Below are 19,501 nucleotides of genomic sequence, written 5' to 3'. Positions count from 1 at the left end.
CAAATCTAGTTGGACAGTCCCTGTCGCATGTGAGGCTCTCAGCTTCAACCCCCATTTTACAGATGAGGCAACTGAGGCCCAGAGAAGTGAAGTAACTTGCCCAAGGTCACACAGCAGACAGATGGGAGTCAGGATTAGAACCCATGACCTTCTGACTCCCTGGCCTGCTCTATCCACTGTGCCATGCTGCTTCCTTAGTCCTAAATCAGAAGTTCCAATGTGATTGGTGTTTGGCAATTTAAAAGGAGCTCCAGTGCTTGAACTGTAGTGGAATAGAAGGGGGCAAAGGCTTGGATTTTGCCTTTTGGACTCCCCAGGAATAAATTTAATCAGACTTATGTTCTATAATTTCCAGGCCATGAAGCAGTATCTCTATCAGACCCCTCCTCATCTTGGTTCAATGCAAGGTATAATTGCACATCATAATGCAAAGCCAGAGTGTTGCCTCTATCTAATTGGTCTTCAAAGTGGAATCCCAGGCTAACAACTGTTAATTAAATTATGGCTTTATAATGTTTTAATCTTAATTATTCTTTATCTAATTTTAAATCTTTGTACTATGGAGTCTGGCTGATTTACCAAACTTTATTACCAGTAACTCTAAAGCCTCCCACATTATCCAATTAGCAGACCACACTTGTAAAGCTCGATTTAATAAGTCTGGGGGCCAGGGATAACCCTCCTTCTGACTCCAAGGCAGCAAGGATGTGCCAGGTTGCAGAAGAAGCACCTCTCCTGGCAGCAACTGAGACCCTCAAATGGGATTATCTTGAGTGACAAGAAAGGGGCCCTGGGGTCATCTTACTGGATGAATATCCAAGAACAGTGAATGCTGCTCTTTGTTGGGGTGGAGTCCGTTCACAGCCTCAACCAGGACAGGATCAGCGTTGTAGAAATGAGGATGAGAGAGAAAGAGGGGAGCACCTAAAAACACAAAATGTCCGAAGAATGAGATCTGATGCCACAGGGTATGACAAACCATAGAGCACTAGGCCAATGGAAAAGAGACCCTTTCATAAATCAAAAACAGCAGTCAGGAGAATTCATAAATTGGGCAATGGCTTATCTTCAAGAAGAACAAAACCTTGGATGAACCATCAAAGTTGCAGACTGGTGGCTTCTTTAGCTTCTAAGGGGTCTTGGCAGAGACAGCTCTAGGAGCAGGAGAAGAGGGCAAGTCAGTCACACGGGGCAGCCATTTCTGAGGGCTCTCTCTCCTTGGGAGCAACTCTATGCATGCAGATATGTACAACAGGCACCAAAAGCCTCCTTCCTCTCTAATTCCCGATTAGACTGTAAGACCGTCAAACGGCAGAGACTGTCTCTATCTGTTGCCGACTTGTTCATCCCAAGCGCTTAGTACAGTGCTCTGCACATAGTAAGCGCTCAATAAATACTATTGAATGAATGAATGAATAATACGAAGAGGTAGCAGGGAAGTATAGGAGAACCCCACCCAAACAACTTAAATCAAGTAAATTTAGGGAGCTTTTTGGCATCAAGTCAATTTCACTGATACAGACTTTATAAGAAAATGTACTAGACAAATCTCTGACCTGAATTGAAAAGCAGAACCTATATCCATATTCCTCAGTACCTTAGAGGGAGCTTCTAAAGGCATTTCCATACTGCTAGTACTCAATTGAGTTGTTTTACCAAATTTATAAGCTAGAGTTAGTTTTAGGTCACCAAGGTGGCCTAATAAACATGGATTTGGAAACCCAAATGATAATTGGGAATTCAAAGATGTGAAATGATTTTGTTCAAAATGAGATCAGCTGAAATGATGTCTCTAAATAAAAAACTATGGAGTCAAGAAAAAAATTCATATAAGAAAACAAAAAGTGTATATTAGTTATTATTGTTCAGTTGGAATTCTAAATTTATAACACTGTTTAGAGTAGTACTTACAAACTCAAGTGGATTTTGACACGGTCTTGTATTCTGGTTAAATACTCAGAATTCTTCCCTGTAAAAATCCTAAAGGAAACACACACACACAAAACCATTATACCTACTGAATCTACAGGTGCTGACATTCTGAATCCCAGTCTGTAAGCACGGACAGAAGCCTTCGTTGGGTGGGTATACTGTTCCATTGGCAAATAAGGTTTTAGGTGCTACAAATCGGAAGGTTGGGATCCCATTGAAATCTCTAGATTGCTCATACACAAGTTTCATAGACCTAGAGAGAAGAATGGAAGGAACATCATTATCAAGTGGTCCGAGACCACCTGAACTGCTAACACAGACTGTAAGAGTGATGCCAAGGTGTGGTAAATCAGTTGTATTTGACCACTTTACTGTGTGCAGAGCACTGTACTAAGTGCTTGGGAGAGTACAATTTAACAGTTGGTGAACAGATTCCCTGCTCACAACGAGCTCACAGTCTAGGTGGGTGAAGATGGACATATATCAATATAAATTAATAAGTTACAGATATGTACCTAAGTGCCATGGTGCTTAGGGAGCGGTGACTAAAGGATTCAAATCCAAGTGCAAGGACGAGCTTGCTTTGGACAGGAAACAGGTATATCAACTCTGTTATACTACACTCTCCCAAGCACTTAGTACAGTGTTCTGCACACAGCAACCACTCAAATTCAATTGACTGATAAAGTGATTAAGGTTCTGCAGCCATGTTGGGTCAATGCTTCTTCCACCTAGTAAAGCAAGAGCTATTTTTCTTGATCTTCTGCTCCCCTAAACTCTTTCTTTGAGGCTAGCCCACCGCAAATAACTCTCGACATGAAGTGAGGGACACACGGGAATAAGAACATGTCCCAAAAGTAAAAACCCTGGAAGGGGACATGGAAATTTAACACCAATTAGGAAACACATAAGCTAAGGTTCTCTAGTGAACATTAACCCCACCTTGATTCAAGGGTAGATGTGTAGAGTTTTGTGCAGGTCAGTCAATCATATTTATTGAGCACTTACTGTGTGCAGAGCACTGTACTAAGTGCTTGGGAGAGTACAATGTAACAGACACATTCCCTCCCCACAATGAGCTTACAGTCTAGAGCGGGTGACAGACATTAATAAATAAAATTACAGAAATGTATATAATTGCTGTGGGGCTGGTGGGAGTTGAAGAATAAAGGAAGCAAGTCAGAGCAATGAAGAAGGGGGTGGGATAAGAGGAAAGGAGTGCTCAGTCAAGGAAGGCCTCTTGGAGGACATGTGCCTTCAATAAAGCTTTGAAGGTAAGGGGAGTAACTGTCTGTCAGAAATGAAGAGGGAAGGTGTTCCAGGCCAGAGGCAGGATGTGGATGAGAGGTTAGTGACGATAAACACGATGGAGGTACAATGAGACGGTTGCCATTAGAAGAGTGAAGTGAGTGGGATGGGTTGTAGTAGGAGACTAGCGGGATGAGGTAGGAGGGGCAAGGTGATTGACTACTTTAAAGCCAATGGTAACAAGTTTGATGCGGAGTTGGATAGGCAACGCAGGTGTGAGCCTAGAAATGTTTGGCAGACTTTAAGGATGACCTGGTCAATGGAAAATACAAAGCAGTGAAATCAGTCATTGATGTAACTGCTGTGTGCAACTTTGGTTAATTTCTGAAGGGATGGTGGTCCAAGAATCTCTCCTTCAGGAGAGCTTGGGAGATCTCCCTGCTGTGACCATCCAACCTCACAAAATTATGATGGAGGTAGGCAAGTTGAGATACACACAAGACTAAGAGTCAAAGGAGTTTATTGTTCCCCCAGTGTAATGTTTTTTCAGGAACAACAGAACCTGTGCCCTTCCACAGATCATGCAGCTGCATTTCAGAATCCCTACCGACAGGCCTCAGGACTGTAGAATTCCAGGGAAGACTTGGGAGTCATGAAAGGAGCCCACATCTGTCCAGATGTCCCATTGATCATATTGCACTGATCAGACCGCCAGTAATTTACCTGCACGAAAGTCATTTGATCAATTAATGCCACTATTATTATTAATAATATTAAGTGCTCACTACATACCAAGCACTGTACTAAATACTGGGGTACATATACACAATCAGATCAGAAACAGTCCCTTCACCACATGGAGCTCCCAATATAAAGAGGAAGAGAGAACAGATACTTAATTCCCATTTTTAGATGAGGAAACAGGCAGGGGAGTTTTCACCCAGAAGGCAGATGGTTTATAACTTAAGTCTCCTGACTCCTAATTTTGCATTATTTCCTCAAGGCCATACTTCTCCTTGATTAACAGAACAGAGACTTGAGTGAGGAAGACTGTCTAAGGTGAATACTTCAAATGCCCACCACACACTGGCTGTGGTATATGGATCTTTTTCCTTCAAACTAGATAAATCCTTCAAAAAGAGAGGACCCTATTCTCTGTGTTCACCTTTCTGATGATAAATTCAGTGCTTAAGTGAACAGTTGCTCTTCCTCTAAAAAGGTGGCAACTCTCTCCGTGACCCCAACCAACTTTGGCCTCCCTCCGGATAATTTACAGAAGGCAAATGAACTGCATATTTCTTACCTTGCTAAGCCCATTCCATTTATCCACCAAATGGATTTTGCTAAAGTCTTTTACACCTGTATATACAGTGAACAATCCGGAATTGGAGTTGTTGAGCTGTGTGAGATGAGAGACACACCAAACAGGATTAAAGTCCCACTAGGAAAAAAAGTCCAAGATCTGATTCTAGTTTTACAAGGATGAAGGTGCTGTGTTGGTTGCTTTTCCATTTAATTGACTGACTTCTCTACTGAAAGCAGAACATTCAGGATGCCAACTTCAACTAGTAACAAGCTTTGGTGACCATTCTATCTAGGTCAGGCAGTTAATGACATTACCGTCTCTTATTTTACCAGGAAGTTATACACAATCACTATGGATAATAATAATAATTACAATAATAATGGTATTTGTAAAGTGTTCCAAGCACTTTGCCAAGTGATGGGATAGATATAGCACAATCAGACTGGGCAAAGTCTCTTGTCCCACATGGGGCTCACAGTCTACCTACGAGGGAGAGCAGGTATTCAATCCCCATTTTACATATGAGGAAACTAAGGCACAGAAAAGTTAAGTGACACACAGCAGGTAAGTGACAGAGCCTTCCCCAGATTAGAAGCCAGGTCCTTTGACCCTCAGGCCCATGCTCTTTCCACTAGGTCAAGCTGCTTCTCTAGTCCTGATACTCTTACCCTCAAGCAATGAAGTAAAATCTGTATCAGGCAATCTTAGATGGGAAGTGGGATTCATACTGACCATGAGCTGGCAGGCCAGTAATTGCCAGTCACAGATGGCAGGCCAGGGATAAGACATGAAGATGGCTCATGTGGCTGCCTCTATAGCACAACTTAAATAAACCTACTGGGAAGTGAAGGTGTACAGTGTTTCTTCAGGCTTCTTCTTTAGTACAGGGTATGTGAAGTCGATGTAACAGAAGAGTCATATAGGAGGTAGAGCTACAAAAAACCTCCCTCGTTTTCACCCAGATTTATCCCAGAAGTTCACTTACCTCTGCAAACAAGCCAAACTTTCCCTTAAACGGGATCATACCAGGAAGATATTTGTTGAGAAATTCAACAAAAGGATCTTCATAGCCCCACATGATCTCGCTTACAGTGCGGTTCATGAAAGCATGCTCATTGAAGCTATTGAAAGACGAGCTCATTAACCATTTCAAAGGAAGAGGCATCCGTTCCATCATGATGGACGAACCCTAAAACAGGGCAGCAGAACAAAATGTGAATGAGAGAGCAGTCATTCAACTGCATTTATTGAGCACTTACTGAGTGCAAAGCACAGCAAGCAACGCCGACACCATCCTCCATAAGGAAGATGGCCAATCCTCTCCTCTTTTCCTCCCCTCCTCTTCCAGCCAATTCTCTTTCTCATCAGCAAAACCACAGTTAGGTCACTGTGTTTAAAGTTTCAATCATATTTACTGAGTGCTTACTGTGTGCAGAGCACTCAGGAGAGTACAATATAACAGAGTTGGTAATCAATCAGTCAAGGACATTTATTCAATGCTTACTATGTGCAGAGCACTGTACTAAGTGCTTGGGAGAGTCGGTAGACATATTCCCTGCCCGCAGCGAGTTTACAGTCTAGAGGGGGAGACAGACATTAATATAACAAACCCCAGCTCTGCCACTTGTCAGCTGTGTGACTTTGGGCAAGTCACTTAACTTCTCAGTGCCTCAGTTCCCTCATCTGTAAAATGGGGATTAAGACTGTGAGCCCCACGTGGGACAACCTGATTCCCCTGTGTCTACCCCAGCGCTTAGAACAGTGCTGGGCACATAGTAAGCGCTTAACAAATACCAACATTATAAAAAGCCAGAGCAACAAGCAGCTGGCTTCTATTAATTTAGTGCCAATCCAGTCGAGTTCAGTCTATCTTCAAGTCCCTAATGAGGGTAGCGAAAGAGAGAAGCAATGTGGCCTAATGAAAAGAACATGGGCCTTGGGAATCATAGGACCTGGTTTCTAATCTCAGTTCCACCACTGCTTGCTGTGTGACCTAAGGCAATCCACCTCACTTCTCTGTGCTTTAGTTCCCTCATCTGCAAAATGGAGATTCAATACCTGTTCTCCTTCCCCCTTGAGTTGTGGCCTCATAGGGGACAAAGACTGGGTATGACCTGATTATCTGGTATCTATTCCAGCACTTAATACAATGCCTGGCAAATATTAATAAATAGTATTTATTATGCGATTTGTGCAGAGCATTGTTCTAAGCACTGGGAGAGAAGACACCGGGAGGAAGTAGACATGGTCCCTGTCCCTCATATACATTAAGTGCTTAATAAATACCCCAATTTTTACTATTGTAGAGCAATAGGCCACAGTAGCTTGCGCAGACCATACATTTATCAATGCCAAGAGGAATATAGCCCTTCTGGAAGTCAAGAGGTGATTATCTCCTTAGTGCTCCTTGCACGGCCTACACCATTCCAAGCCAAGGTACACACATCAATTACCAGATGGTGAACTGTGTTTCCCCTCTCAGGGTTGCACCTGGAGAGTTTCCACTACTCCACCAGTCTCTGTTATGGGAGGAAGAGTCAAGCAGAGACCTATCCATTCCATTCCTAGCTTGGGCAGTGGCAAGATAGTGGAAGGCAATCTGCTACAAGTCAAAACTCACCCATTCTGGGCAGCAGTGGCATGGGAGAGAGTTGAGGGCAGAGACTCCAGTTTACTGCGCGGAAGGCGGCAATGGTAAACCACTTCCATATTTTTTACCAAGAAAACTCTATGGATACAGTACCAGGACGAATGCAGATGGAGAGCGGAGCGTTGTGGGAAGGATGTGTCCATGGAGTCGCCAGGGGTCAGAAACGACTCGACGGCATAAGACAAGAGAGTTGCGTTTAGAAAGTGGTTCCCCAAATGAGCTCCCCAAAACAGATTCATTATGCCGCAACATGTAGGATGAGCAAGGGATGGGTCACTGGTTGTTGTGCACGTGTCCTTGGCTTTAGAATTCTAGACACAGACTGTTGACTTGCTTGGGTTTCAATTAGGGTGCACCCCACCCCTCCCTCACAAATGCTATCAGGACACCAAACAGGCATTCTGCCTTAAGATTAAATGTCTTTATCTAATTCAAGGCCTGTCTCCACCTGTGGACTGTAAGTCCCTTATGGTAAGGGATCATGTCTACCAACTCCACTGTACTTTCCAAAACACTTAGTGTTCCTCACCCAATAAGTACTGAATAAATATGACAGATTGACTGATTAAATGGAAGGCAGGAAGTGACTTTTCATGGAGGCAGAAGAAATTTGGGGATTCACTTTGGACTCCATTTACTGCCTTGCTGTGGTGTCCTGAAGAGGACGGATCGTCCTTCTGCAAGAACTTTCCCAATGTCCCCATCTGTTTATCTGCCACTCCACTCTTGAAATTCCGTAGCAAAGACTCACCAAGACGAGGATGTTGGGTATAACGATATAATCATCTTCTGATCCTTGAGACATTTCAGGTTGGAAACGAAAGCTGCGGTACTCCAAGTAGGACACGGTGTCATTGTCATTGAAGGTGATGTTGTCCTTATGACGAAATTCTCTGGGTCAAAACAGGAAAAAAAAACCTGAATTCATTGGACAGAGAGAAAAAACATTCTTCCTGTCCACAGGCTTTAAGATTAACCGATAGCTTTGAAGTCATGGGTTCCCCATGTAATACTGCTAAGTTTGAGCTTCCTTAAAAATTACAGGAAAAAACACTCATCTAAAACCACAGAGGCCGTCTGCAGTAAAGGAGCTTGGCCGTTCACTTCCTCCAATTCTGATTTCAGGATCTTGAAGCTTTAGCACACGTTCACTGAATGAATGTGGAATCATTCTGGGGATAGTGGAGCTGCACATAAGCCACAGACCAAGCTAGTAGGTGGGACCACCGAGTGCAAAGCAAATGTGCCTTTCATGGAATGCTTCAGCAGCCTCTTTTCCCATGTAAAAGAAAGCCACCCTGATTCAGACTGGGGACCTGAGCTCCCCACATGCCCAATTGTTCCAGATTCTTTAGGAACTGATTCTTTGTGTCATGAAGTATATGGTCATGTGCTTCTGGCCAAAGCAGAGAGAAGCTGCATGATTCAGTGGATAGAGCATGGGACTGGGAGCCAGAAGGTCATGGGTTCTAGTTATGGCTCTGCCATTTGTCTGTTGTGTGACCTTGGGCAAGTCACTTCACTGTGCTTCAGTTACCTCATCTGTAAAATGGGGATTGAGACTACGAGCCCCACAGGGACCCAGGACTGTATCCAACCTAATTTGCGTGTATCCATCCCAGCACTTAGTACAGTGCCTGGCACATAATAAGCGCTTAACAGATACCATTATTATTATTTTTGTTTAGGCAGCAAGGGGCCTCTGGGCTCCCTGCCCAGAATGGAGCAGGTCATCATTGGATTCCCTCCTGCCTGTATTACCTGGATCCAGGGGCCATCACTTGGACCCAGACACAAGCTCCCTACCATTCTCAACCAAACTAATGGAAGGTCTGTCAGAACATCGTCACACTCAGATCTCAATAACGTTCAAACCCAGTAGCCTTCCCTTTGCACAAACCTCTGATTTTTCTGTGTTGGGGGAGAGGGCTGTAGAGAAGTTAAGAGCAGTGCTCTGCATAGACTAAACACTCAAATATCACTGACTGATTTCCTAATGTTTAGCTTAGGATGCCCGGAAGAAAGTTCTGGGATATGAGAAGAGGGACCTGGAGAGAATCATCACCATCAGCAGCACCTATTGAGTGCCTGCTGTCTGCAGAGCACTGAAGCAAAACTAGGTACTCGAGAATACAAAGCAGAAGTGACCAAGTCCCTCCAAGGAAGGGACTTCAATTGTTAGCCCTGTGTGGGATTAACTTGTGTCTATCCCAGCACTTAGAATAGTGCTCGACACATAGTAGGTGCTTAATATAATAGTAACAATAAAAGGTGCTGACAATCCAAGGGAAATGATAGCTAGTGGCCTTGGCCTGCTACACTGTAAGCTTCTTAAGGGCAAGGATCAGGTTTACTAATTCTACTGTTATCAAGCAACGATATTTATTGAGCAAATTACTACATGCAGAGCACTGTACTAAGCACTTGGGAGAGTACAATACTATGGGATTAGCAGACACATTCCCTGTCCATAATAGCCTTACGATCTACTGTACTATCCCAATGACTCAGTCCAGTGCTCTGCACATTGTAGGTGCTCAGTAAATAATATCGATTGACTGGGTCTGGGGTGAGTGGCCTCCTGCTCCAGTCCACTATTCCCGCTCGACTTCTGGCTTATTAGTCAGTGTCTCTGTCTGGAGCTGGTGGACACAGCTCCCCTGAGCAATTGACTCAATCGTATTTACTGAGCGCTTACTGTGCGCAAAGCAATGGGTACCATACCTGTACACGTAGGGGCCCCGCTCCCGAACAGAGGGCTTCTCTCCCTTAAGGATCTGGTTTGGATTCAAGACTTCGAAGAAGTGCACGGACAAGTAGAAAGGAACAGGGATCACTTTCCACATGTTGTAAGACAAACTGTTGGGATCGATCCTCACGTTCTGCAGGGGGAAAGACACAACACACCAAATGTCAAAGTAAGCTGTTTATTGCCAGCTTTCCCTCCCCCGCAAATTCACACAATCACCACTGTGCACAGTGATAAGAGCCTGAATCACGTTAGTAATCATATATGTTGCATATGTTGAACCTGGCCTCTTTTACTGTCTCATAACATTATAACCAGCCCGTGGAAAGGCTCTTTTTTAGTCAAACTCAATCATCCAAGCACATCACCTGTGCTGCCTTATCTCTGCAGTTTACTGGTTCTCCTGAACATGTCCCACACCACAGAATTTGAGATTTAAGGTCAGAGCAGTCTGGGGGGTTTCCACCCTGACAAAGAAGCAGAAATATGGGTGGATTTTACTCTCCTTCTCTATATGTAGTTTTACAATTAAAGTATAAATATGCAATTGTGTGGGCAGTTAAAATATGGAACAATAACCGAAAACTGTGTTTAACAAAATGACTGTGGTGAGAGGAGGGGAGAGAGCCTACCATTGATGTCAAAGGTTTTGGAGACAATTGGACATTTCCACTTCAATTAGCAAGTCAAATGAAATCAGATCGATTTATTGAATGAGCTACAAGGGACTCCCTGGAGTCCAGGGAAAGAGGCAGAGGGTGACAGAACACTAGCCATTTTTCCGGGATATTAGTGACCCAAAAGGGAACATGTTGTCAAAGACAGTAAGATATTCAGCAGCCTCAAAGCTAACCTCAGATGAACATTATTAAACTCCTTTCATTCCTTACACTGAGCACAGCGGACAATAGGAGCTGATTATATTTCCTCCTAGCCCCCTCCCATGGCAGAGCTGAGGGAGCACTCTGGGACTGTGGGAAAGAAGGGGCTTTAGCATCCATCTGCCGGTTGGTTGCCCTTGTCTGGAAGTCCATGGCCTCCACCAGGACTACCGCTCCTTGCATAATGCCAGATCGACCTTTGTACTCAACACCCGATTAATTCCTTCCAGCCACGCTGGACGTGGCCCAGCTTGTCCCAGGCCCAGCCTCGTCAGAAAGAAGGATCAGACGTGACAGACAAAAGCCTCAAGGGATTTGGTGACCTTCAAAGTGAAGGATTCCCCAGCATGGTGAAATCAAATGGCCCCTACCCTCCAAAGGTCGGCAACAGACTACTTGGGGCAGCATTAAGAGACGTGTTAGAGGAGCAGCTTGCTTTGGGTGATGATTAGTTCCTGGAAGAGACATCAAATAAGTCCACAGAGAGTTTTTAGAAAATTTTCTCAGAGTTCAACCATCAACCCTTTAAACAAATTAAAAAAAAAATAGAGAGAGATTTGGGATGATTCTGGGAGAAATTATAGAAATTATTCCAAATCAACAGAAACTCAACTGAATCCAGCTTCTCATATTACTTCTTCAGTAAAAATAATTTTTATCCTTAGGAGATACATATTATGGAGTTGTCCTAACCAGGAACAACCTTGATTAATTTACGAGTCCAATCACACATTAAAATTATTGTATGTCATCAATACAAAGATTAGCAGTTTTGAAAGAATTCATTTAAACCAAAGCTGTTCTCAAAAGGCAAATGAAGTCCCCAATTTAGCACAGAAGTGACTGTACAAATCTAAAAAGAGAATTGACAGACAGCATTTAAGTGTTATCCTGTCTGAACCTTTTGAAAATAGCTCATCTCAGACTGTGCCAACATGTCCTTTAATGCCATCTTCTAATAAATTTGATTATTTTGTATTTACGCCAGTGTTTGGCACAGTGCTTGGCACATAATAGGGCTGAGAGAATACCAAAACTATGAACAGAAAAAAGAAATCCCAAGTCTATAAAGTTTTCTAGAAAACTTCAAATAAAGTTTCACCTAGCTACTCCAGTTATGCCTTTATCCCAGTTCAGTATTTAGATACTCTCCAAATATGCCATCTTCATTCTACAAATGGCGAAACAGATCGGCTACCCAACCTCACCCTCCGCAAGTCTGAAGCAGGAGAGGAAACTTTCAGCTCCAGGTCACTCTGATTGAGCCCGAGAGCTGTTGCACTGAACAAGCCCCACGCCTACCACATTGCAACTCTATGTCCTTCTTCACCTAGACACCCAGTGTTTTGATTAGATTGCCAGGCCTTGTTCAAGAGAATCTGGGATTTCACTGGCTTCCAAAAATTGCAAGGCCTCAAACAATTCTATGAGGTATCCTGTTCTTCAGTGTGATTATTGTTTAGGATGCTTCTCTGGAAAGTCAAGTACATTTCTCTAGAAAGAAGTAGTGGAAAGTCTCGTAGATCCAAGGTAACTTTATCCCCTCAGGCCTTGGTTGACACAATGGCTCCAATAGATAAGTGAACTGAAGTCTAATTCATTAAAATCAGGCAGTTATTTCTCTGACCGAATCCAAAGGCCTAGCTGCTTTATATTCATGCCTCCCCCAACAAGTCAGTCCAGTGCTCTCATCCAGTCGGGTAAGCTGTGGGCACTGCCCTACTCCCTCCTGGCCAGAAGTTCCCATTGTCCCAGCTGGTGAAGAATAAGACTTTGGGAAGAAAAAAAAAATGGAGTTACTCTACAATCCTGCATGACTTATTGAGGCCCAGAGATCGGATTTAGGGAAATCAGTTTAAGAGAAAGGGCAGGAATATTTCATGAGTTTTTCCTTGTTTAACTTCCTCTCTTCTCAGCCCCGAGAGAGAGCCAAAGATCAGATTAGAAGACCAAGTAATATGACCGATAGACAACTAACTTGGTGAATTATCTGGCTGTAATTTATTTGGATTCTTAAATAGAAGGTTCTGTTTGGACAAAGATCCGATTCCAGATACTGGACTCTGAAGTGAAGCAAAACTAAAAACCCTAGCTCTTAAGAGGTAGCAGGAAATCTGGCATCCCTTCCAAACTAATTTAGGTACCTTTCTGTGCCTAAACTCACCAACTGGTGGCTAATTAGGCAGTCTCATTGACTGTCAGTCTGTTATATGAATAGTTACAAAGTAATTATATATGTGGCCCTCAGAGAGCTTTAAATCTGCCTTCCCAAAACTAGATTCCTCCACTCCTTAAAAACCCTCCAATAAATTACCCATTTTCCCCCCCTCTACATCAAGCAGAAACTCCTTACTATTGGCTTCAAGGCTTTCCAACAGTTCTCTGCTTCTTACAAATAATCTCTCTTCACCCACTATACCCCAGCTCACATTCTTCACTTCTTCCAAGCTAACCACTTTTTTCCCCCTGTATCACTGTTCTAGACTCCCATGTCCAACCTACCTCCCTGACTGGAACTCCCTCATCTCTCAAATCTATCAGACATTGTGTCTTCCAAAGCTTTCCTGAAAAAAACACTTCATCTAAAGGCATTGCCCAAATAATTTCAATCGATCGATCAATGGTATTTACGGAGCACTTACTATGTGCAAAGCATGATATTAAATGCCTGGGAGAGTAAAATTCAACAGAGTTAGCGGACATACTCCCTGCCCACAATGAACTTAGACTCTTTCAACTACCCCTGCTCCTAACAGCCAAATTTGGTATTACTGTATGCCTCTGAGTACATTTGTACACACTCTTTTTGAGAGCACTTCACTGTTTTCACCTCATTTATGTATTTTGTTTCTGCCTATATACTGTAAGCTTATTGGGAACAGTGATCGTGTCTACAAACTGTTACACTGTATTCTACCAAGCACTCAGTAATAATAATAATAATAATAATAATAATGGTATTTGTTAAGCACTTACTATGTGCCAGGAACTGTACTAAGCACAGGGATGGATACAAGCAAATCAAGTTGAACACAGTTCCTGTCCCATGTGGGGCTCACAGTCTCAATCCTCATTTTAAAGATAAAGTATCTGAGGCACAGAGAAGTGAAGTGACTTGTCCAGGGTCACATAGAGGACAAGTGGCAGAGCAGGGATTAGAACCCATGACCTTCTGACTCCCAGGCCTGTGCTGTACCCACTGTGCCATGCTGTCTCTCTACACATTACGTGCACAATGAATATGACTGATTAATCCTCTATTGAATTGTGAGCTCCAAAGGCAGGGACTATGCCTAGTACTGTGCTCTTCACACAGTAGATCCACAATAATTACTATTTAATAAATAAAAAATTCAATCCTTGGATAACAGCCTTAGGAGCAAGATGGAGAGCAGCAGGAGGCAGGGATGACACATCACTAATAAATTCATCTGAAATCTTCCAACAGAGGAAAGGATCAACGGTGTTCATTTGATAATGTTTTATTGGTCGAGTTCCTGGAGCACCCTTAATCCACAGAATGTCGGCTATTATATTACACATTACAGCTTCATTAAAGGATTCCTCTGAATTACGGAAGCCAACGAGCCTTGACAGAAGCCAAGGGGGAAATGACCCCAAGACCTCTGCCCATGATGCATTTAACTACTTGGGCTATAAAGAAGCAGTGAATTGAAAACATTCTTTATAGCCAAAATTACCTCACAGTTCAGGTTACCTTTGGTCTTCTGGGGCCTAAGGAAAGATCCCCTGAGCAGGCAGGAGGACTCCTACCTTGGAACACAAAGTAAGCATTTCTAATAATTTGGAAGGACAGAAGTGAGTGAACAACCATCCCTCAACCAGACAGGTACTCCCACATCCAGGCTTTGCGGCATCAAGGGTTGGCACATATAACAGTGCTTGGGGGGAGGTTTGCAGAGTTCCAGAGTCACTTATGACCATCACAGTTTTTGTTAAAAGCCAGTGGAATCTAGGCAGGAACCCCAGATGTCAGGTGGGTGACTTGGCTTTAAGTTTGCACTGAAATACCACCAAGAACCAGTGGGAAAACCCAAAGAGTGGATTAAACATCTTTAGGCCTTCCCTGATTAAGTCCTCATTTCCTCTATCCAACCTCCCCTCTGCATCGAATTCACCCTTGGCTGTGTGCCCCTTAAGGACTTTGATTTGCACTCCAGGTCCACAGCACTTATGTGCCTATCCTTATACCATACTACTTCTCCTATCCATAATTTATTTATTCATTCAATAGCATTTATTGAGCGCTTACTATGTGCAGAGCACTGTACTAAGCACTTGAAATGTACAATTCAGCACCAGATAGAGACCATCCCTGCCCACTGACAGGCTTATTTATACTAATGTCTGTCTCTCCCTGTAGACTGTAAGCTCTTGTGGGCAGGGATCGAGTCTACCACTTCTATTGTATTGTGCTTTTCCAAGCACTTAATACAGCTCTTTGCACACAGCAAGTGCTCAATAACTAACACTTATTGAATGATTGGATCAACAATTCTGAAGGCAAGAAGCCGCCCACTGTACACATTCTTTGAGAGAAGTCAGTGGTATAGATGGCTAATACTTTTTGTCTTAGAAATAACGATGCCTTGTTCTGGAATATATATCTAGGTCTCTGTTATTAAAGTCACTGGGACAGAGCTGTTTGAATAGGAACTTAGACTGTAAGCACCTTGAAGGCAGGGGCCATTCTCCTATTTTAGTTACTATTTGCGAGAGGTCCAAGATCTGCCACCAGTAGGTGATCAATAAATACTACTGATTAATAACTACGAGGTGTGCACATTTCTCACTAGGCTTAGAAGAGGCCTTCTTCTTTGTAGTTAAAACATCAGCAAGAAATTTCAACCTTCCTTTTTTATATGCGTCTAAGAAGACCAAAAAAAAAAAGATTAAGAAGATGAGGGAGAATAGGCAAGTCTAAACAATGATGATGATAATAAAAATAGTGGCATTTGTTAAGTGCTTACTTTGGGTCAAGCACCATTCTAAGCACTGGGGTAGATATAAGTTAATCAGGTTGGACACAGCCCCGTCCCACATGGGGCTCACAGTCTAAGTATGAGGGGAGACAGGTATTTGATTCTCCAACCCAACCAACCCAAAAGAACTCTTGGGGTGCATAAACTACAAGGAAGCATCAGCAAGGCAGAGAGTATCTCCAACAGGATTCTCCAAGATGAACTGTACTCTGGGTTTGGGTGTAGGAAAGACCAAAAACACATGATTAAGTGATTGGGAAATACATGTGACCAGGTTACTGGTCACTGAACAACTAGAATGCTGACCAGGATCAATCAGCTAATTCTCCCTTTCACTTGAATTCAAGACAAGAAGGCAGTTTCTTCTCCACACTTGCATACTCCCAAGAATGGATAGGAGAAGTGAATCTGTCCTTAGGAATAATAATAATAATAATAATGTTGGTATTTGTTAAGCGCTTACTATGTGCTGAGCACTGTTCTAAGCGCTGGGGTAGACATAGGGGAATCAGGTTGCCCCACGTGGGGCTCACAGTCTTAATCCCCATTTTACAGATGAGGGAACTGAGGCACAGAGAAGTTGAGTGACTTTATGTTCAGAAGAGACCAAAATGAATGAGATATTGATTTATCATACCTGCTTAAAGTCTCAAAAAACAGAAAGAAATAAAAAGCAGCAGCCTCTCCATACCCTGTGAATTATAATTGCACTTTGAAATGTCAAGGCATACACCTTATGTCACAATCTCAGAACATGCTCCCCAGTTTTTCAAAGGGCGTGTTGCTAAAATCAGAATTAAATTCCTGGAGGTGTCAGGCACCAGGAAGATTAAGAACAGGCTAAAAATAAAAGTTTATAGGCTTTCCGGATGTAGGCAGCAACAGCATCAAGTGGTCCTTAGTAGCCCCAGGTTTCAATACAGAGATTAAATGCTTGACATGGTGTAAGACTAGCAGTTACTAGTCACTCTAGCAACTTCATTGTAATTTAAAGTCCATGTCATGGCATACCGATTATTTTATTTCCAATTTATTTTAATTGCCCATGAAGCAATGTAATTGCACATTAGGCAGCCATAAAGATAAAGTCCTGAACAAACTTTAGCAGAACAAGAGGCTTCTACCAGCTCCCCCGTTCATGGATGAAAATTTTTTAAAGTTTAACTTTAAGTCAGATGAAGTATCTCTATCAATCACATTTCATCCCATTCCTCTGGCAAATTCAAATCAAAGCTTGTCTCCTCCAGGGCGACTTCTTGATCAAGACCATCTAGAGCTGGTCTTCAGCTAAGCAGCAGCATGATCTAGTGGACAGAGCATGGGCCTGGGAACCAGAAGGACCTGGGTTCTAATCCTGGCTCTCCCACTTGTCTACTGAGTGACCATGGTCAAGTCATTAACTTCTCTGTGCCTCAGTTACATCATCTGTAAAATGGGGATCAAGACTGTGAGCCCCATGGGGGACATGGACTGTGTCCATCCTTATTATCTTGTATCTACCACAGAGCTTACTTAGTACAGTGCCTGGCACATAGTAAGCACTTAAACATTATTTTTTAAAAAAAGAGCGTGATGTTGCTGACAGGCTCTCTCTGGGGTGAGAATCTCTTCCACAGTGTCCATGAAGACAGTACTACACCTTGCCATCTGGGGTAAGCACATCCTGCTGCCAAAGGGATAGGCACTAAAATTATTTTTGCTGTAATGGTGATAGTTTGGGCTGACACACCCATATTCTGTCTTCCAGTTTCCCTAGACCCAGGAGCACATATCAAGATCAGGTGTGCCTCAAACCATCTCTGACCAGTACTGCTTCATGGCATTTCTCTAGGCTTGGACAACTCTAGTCTTTCTTCAGGGTGAGGGAGAAAAAACAGCCAAGAACAGCTGGCTCCAAAATCATGACTGGGAAATGTCCCTGCTTACCACTACAGAGAGTTTAGAAGCACATGGGGGGGCGAAGACTTGATCCACCACTATACTAACTGGCTTCTTTCAAGGGTGGAGTTGTACAGAACAAAAAGAAATCCAGTTAGGAATCAGCTGGGATTTCATCCCTCTCCTCAAATTTATCCCACTGGGCCAGTCCAGCCCCAGTACAGTGTGTAGAGGAATTTATGGAGAAGGTAGTCTAGTCTATTAGCACAGCCTCCTTTGAGAAAAAAATTCTAGCAACCCAATTGGCCCTGCTCTATCAGCACCTCTATTCCCCGCTACCTAGACCAGTGTAAAGCTCACTTGCAAACCTGATGGTTTCTGAAATGGGCACAACAAACTAGAGATTTTACTCTCCCTCTGCTTTTCAATAGCACAGAAGCCTGGTTACGCTCCTAACTTAAGCACAGCAAATGTGTCTACCAACTCTTATTTAGTACAGTGCTCTGACCATAGTAAGCACTCAAATACAATTGATTGATTGATTGAGTCAGTGGAGGGATGGTGTATGTTTGTGAGAGTTATGGCAGGTGTAGGGGGTGGCGAGCCACTGAATAATGGAAATTCTTGGAGGGGAAAAGGGGAAAGGGGAAATCATGGGATTGGGGTTAAAGAACCATTGGTCTAGCCACTATCTGCATTGCTAACACTCTTATTCTAGGATGTGTGCCTTGCTCTCCTCCCACTATGAAAGTCTAGAGATCTATTTAGTAACCCTTTCAGATTTCAAGAGGACACTGCTAACGATGATTCTTTACCTGTATGTGAAGATACTGCTAGAGAATCAATGTTGGGGGGGGGCGGGTAAGGGTTATCAATCTGCTCATCAGAGATTACAATTTGAGCCTCCATTTTGGGGTAGTTTTCAATTCTGCATCTTGGTATCATAAATTATCCAAAACCTTTGCTCCCTGCAGCACTCCATGCTGTGCTGCTTGGATGGCTGTACCTTTTTAGGGGACCTTGAGGTTCACCACCACCCATGTCATAAACCTCCACTTAAAGGTTTATTTCCTGAGCTATCTTTACCTGTAAAGAGTCTACAAAAACCCATGGTCAGGTCACCAGAGACTCTGTCTCAAGTTTATTGATTGGAAAATTTCCCATAGCTCATCACCTTCTCCTCACAGATGACTTCATGTTCTCGGGGGCTTTGTCATTAAGCTGTCATTTGTTCCACAAGTAAGCTCACAGGTGTTTGCCTTTTAATGGTATCTCCCATGAGGCAGGCCTGGGGCTGTAGCTCTACAGTTGACAAAATGTGTAACCTTTCAGTTGTCTATGGTCTTTTCAACCCTTTCTTCTTGACCACAGCAGTCCCAGGTGTCAGGCACCCTAGAAAACAATATGCATTCATTTCATTATCTATTATATCTTGGTGTTCCTCTTGCCCTTCTTTAAGGTGAGGTAACTATGCTTCCACTTCACCCTTAATCTGGAGCACAGTCTAGTCTCCTGGCCTTGCTGTCAATATCAAAGTAGTAGTTATGGCATGTATTATACACTTACTATGTGACAGGCATTGTGCTGGATTGTACAAGATCATTAGATCAGGTAAAGTCCCTGGCCCCATGGGCTTCACAATCACCACTTTACAGATGAGGAAACTAAGGCACAGAAAGCTTAAGTGACATACCAAGAGTCACACAGCAGACCAATAGCAAAGCTGGCTCTAAAACCCAGGTCTCCCAGGCTCATGCTTTTTTCCACCAGGACCTGCAGCCTCCCTGCCTTCACACTAGTTCCTATGGAGTCAGAGACGTTAAGTGGCTTGCCCAAGGTCACACAGAAGGCAAG

The 19,501-nt window shown here is 43.1% G+C and overlaps 1 protein-coding gene and 1 non-coding gene across 5 annotated transcripts in view; one reads left to right on the top strand and one right to left on the bottom strand.

Annotated features, from left to right (window-relative positions):
* SCARB1 (scavenger receptor class B member 1) overlaps nt 1–19,501 on the bottom strand; it is a 57,369-nt gene that overhangs the window by 15,602 nt on the left and 22,266 nt on the right. For 3 of the 4 annotated variants that reach the window (XM_007666922.3, XM_007666923.3, XM_016227298.3), the window contains exons 2-8: nt 9,861–10,018; nt 7,888–8,029; nt 5,472–5,675; nt 4,484–4,579; nt 3,788–3,903; nt 2,019–2,185; nt 806–924 (exon numbers count right to left, since the gene is read on the bottom strand). In XM_007666922.3, the coding sequence (XP_007665112.1) occupies nt 806–924; nt 2,019–2,185; nt 3,788–3,903; nt 4,484–4,579; nt 5,472–5,675; nt 7,888–8,029; nt 9,861–10,018 (1,002 nt within the window). Of the gene's footprint in view, nt 1–805; nt 925–2,018; nt 2,186–3,787; nt 3,904–4,483; nt 4,580–5,471; nt 5,676–7,887; nt 8,030–9,860; nt 10,019–18,821; nt 19,040–19,501 lie in introns of those variants that run through there. The other variant, XM_007666924.3, reaches the window with a different exon arrangement.
* Nucleotides 6,959–7,096, top strand: LOC114809328. The gene has a single exon (XR_003757115.1). It is a non-coding gene; the product is annotated as a small nucleolar RNA SNORA7 (small nucleolar RNA).

Source organism: Ornithorhynchus anatinus, chromosome 2 (genome assembly GCF_004115215.2).
Source record: "Ornithorhynchus anatinus isolate Pmale09 chromosome 2, mOrnAna1.pri.v4, whole genome shotgun sequence".
Taxonomy (NCBI): Eukaryota; Metazoa; Chordata; class Mammalia; order Monotremata; family Ornithorhynchidae; genus Ornithorhynchus; species Ornithorhynchus anatinus.
Note: the sequence above shows the minus strand (reverse complement) of the source record. Positions and strands in the feature narration are given on the sequence as shown.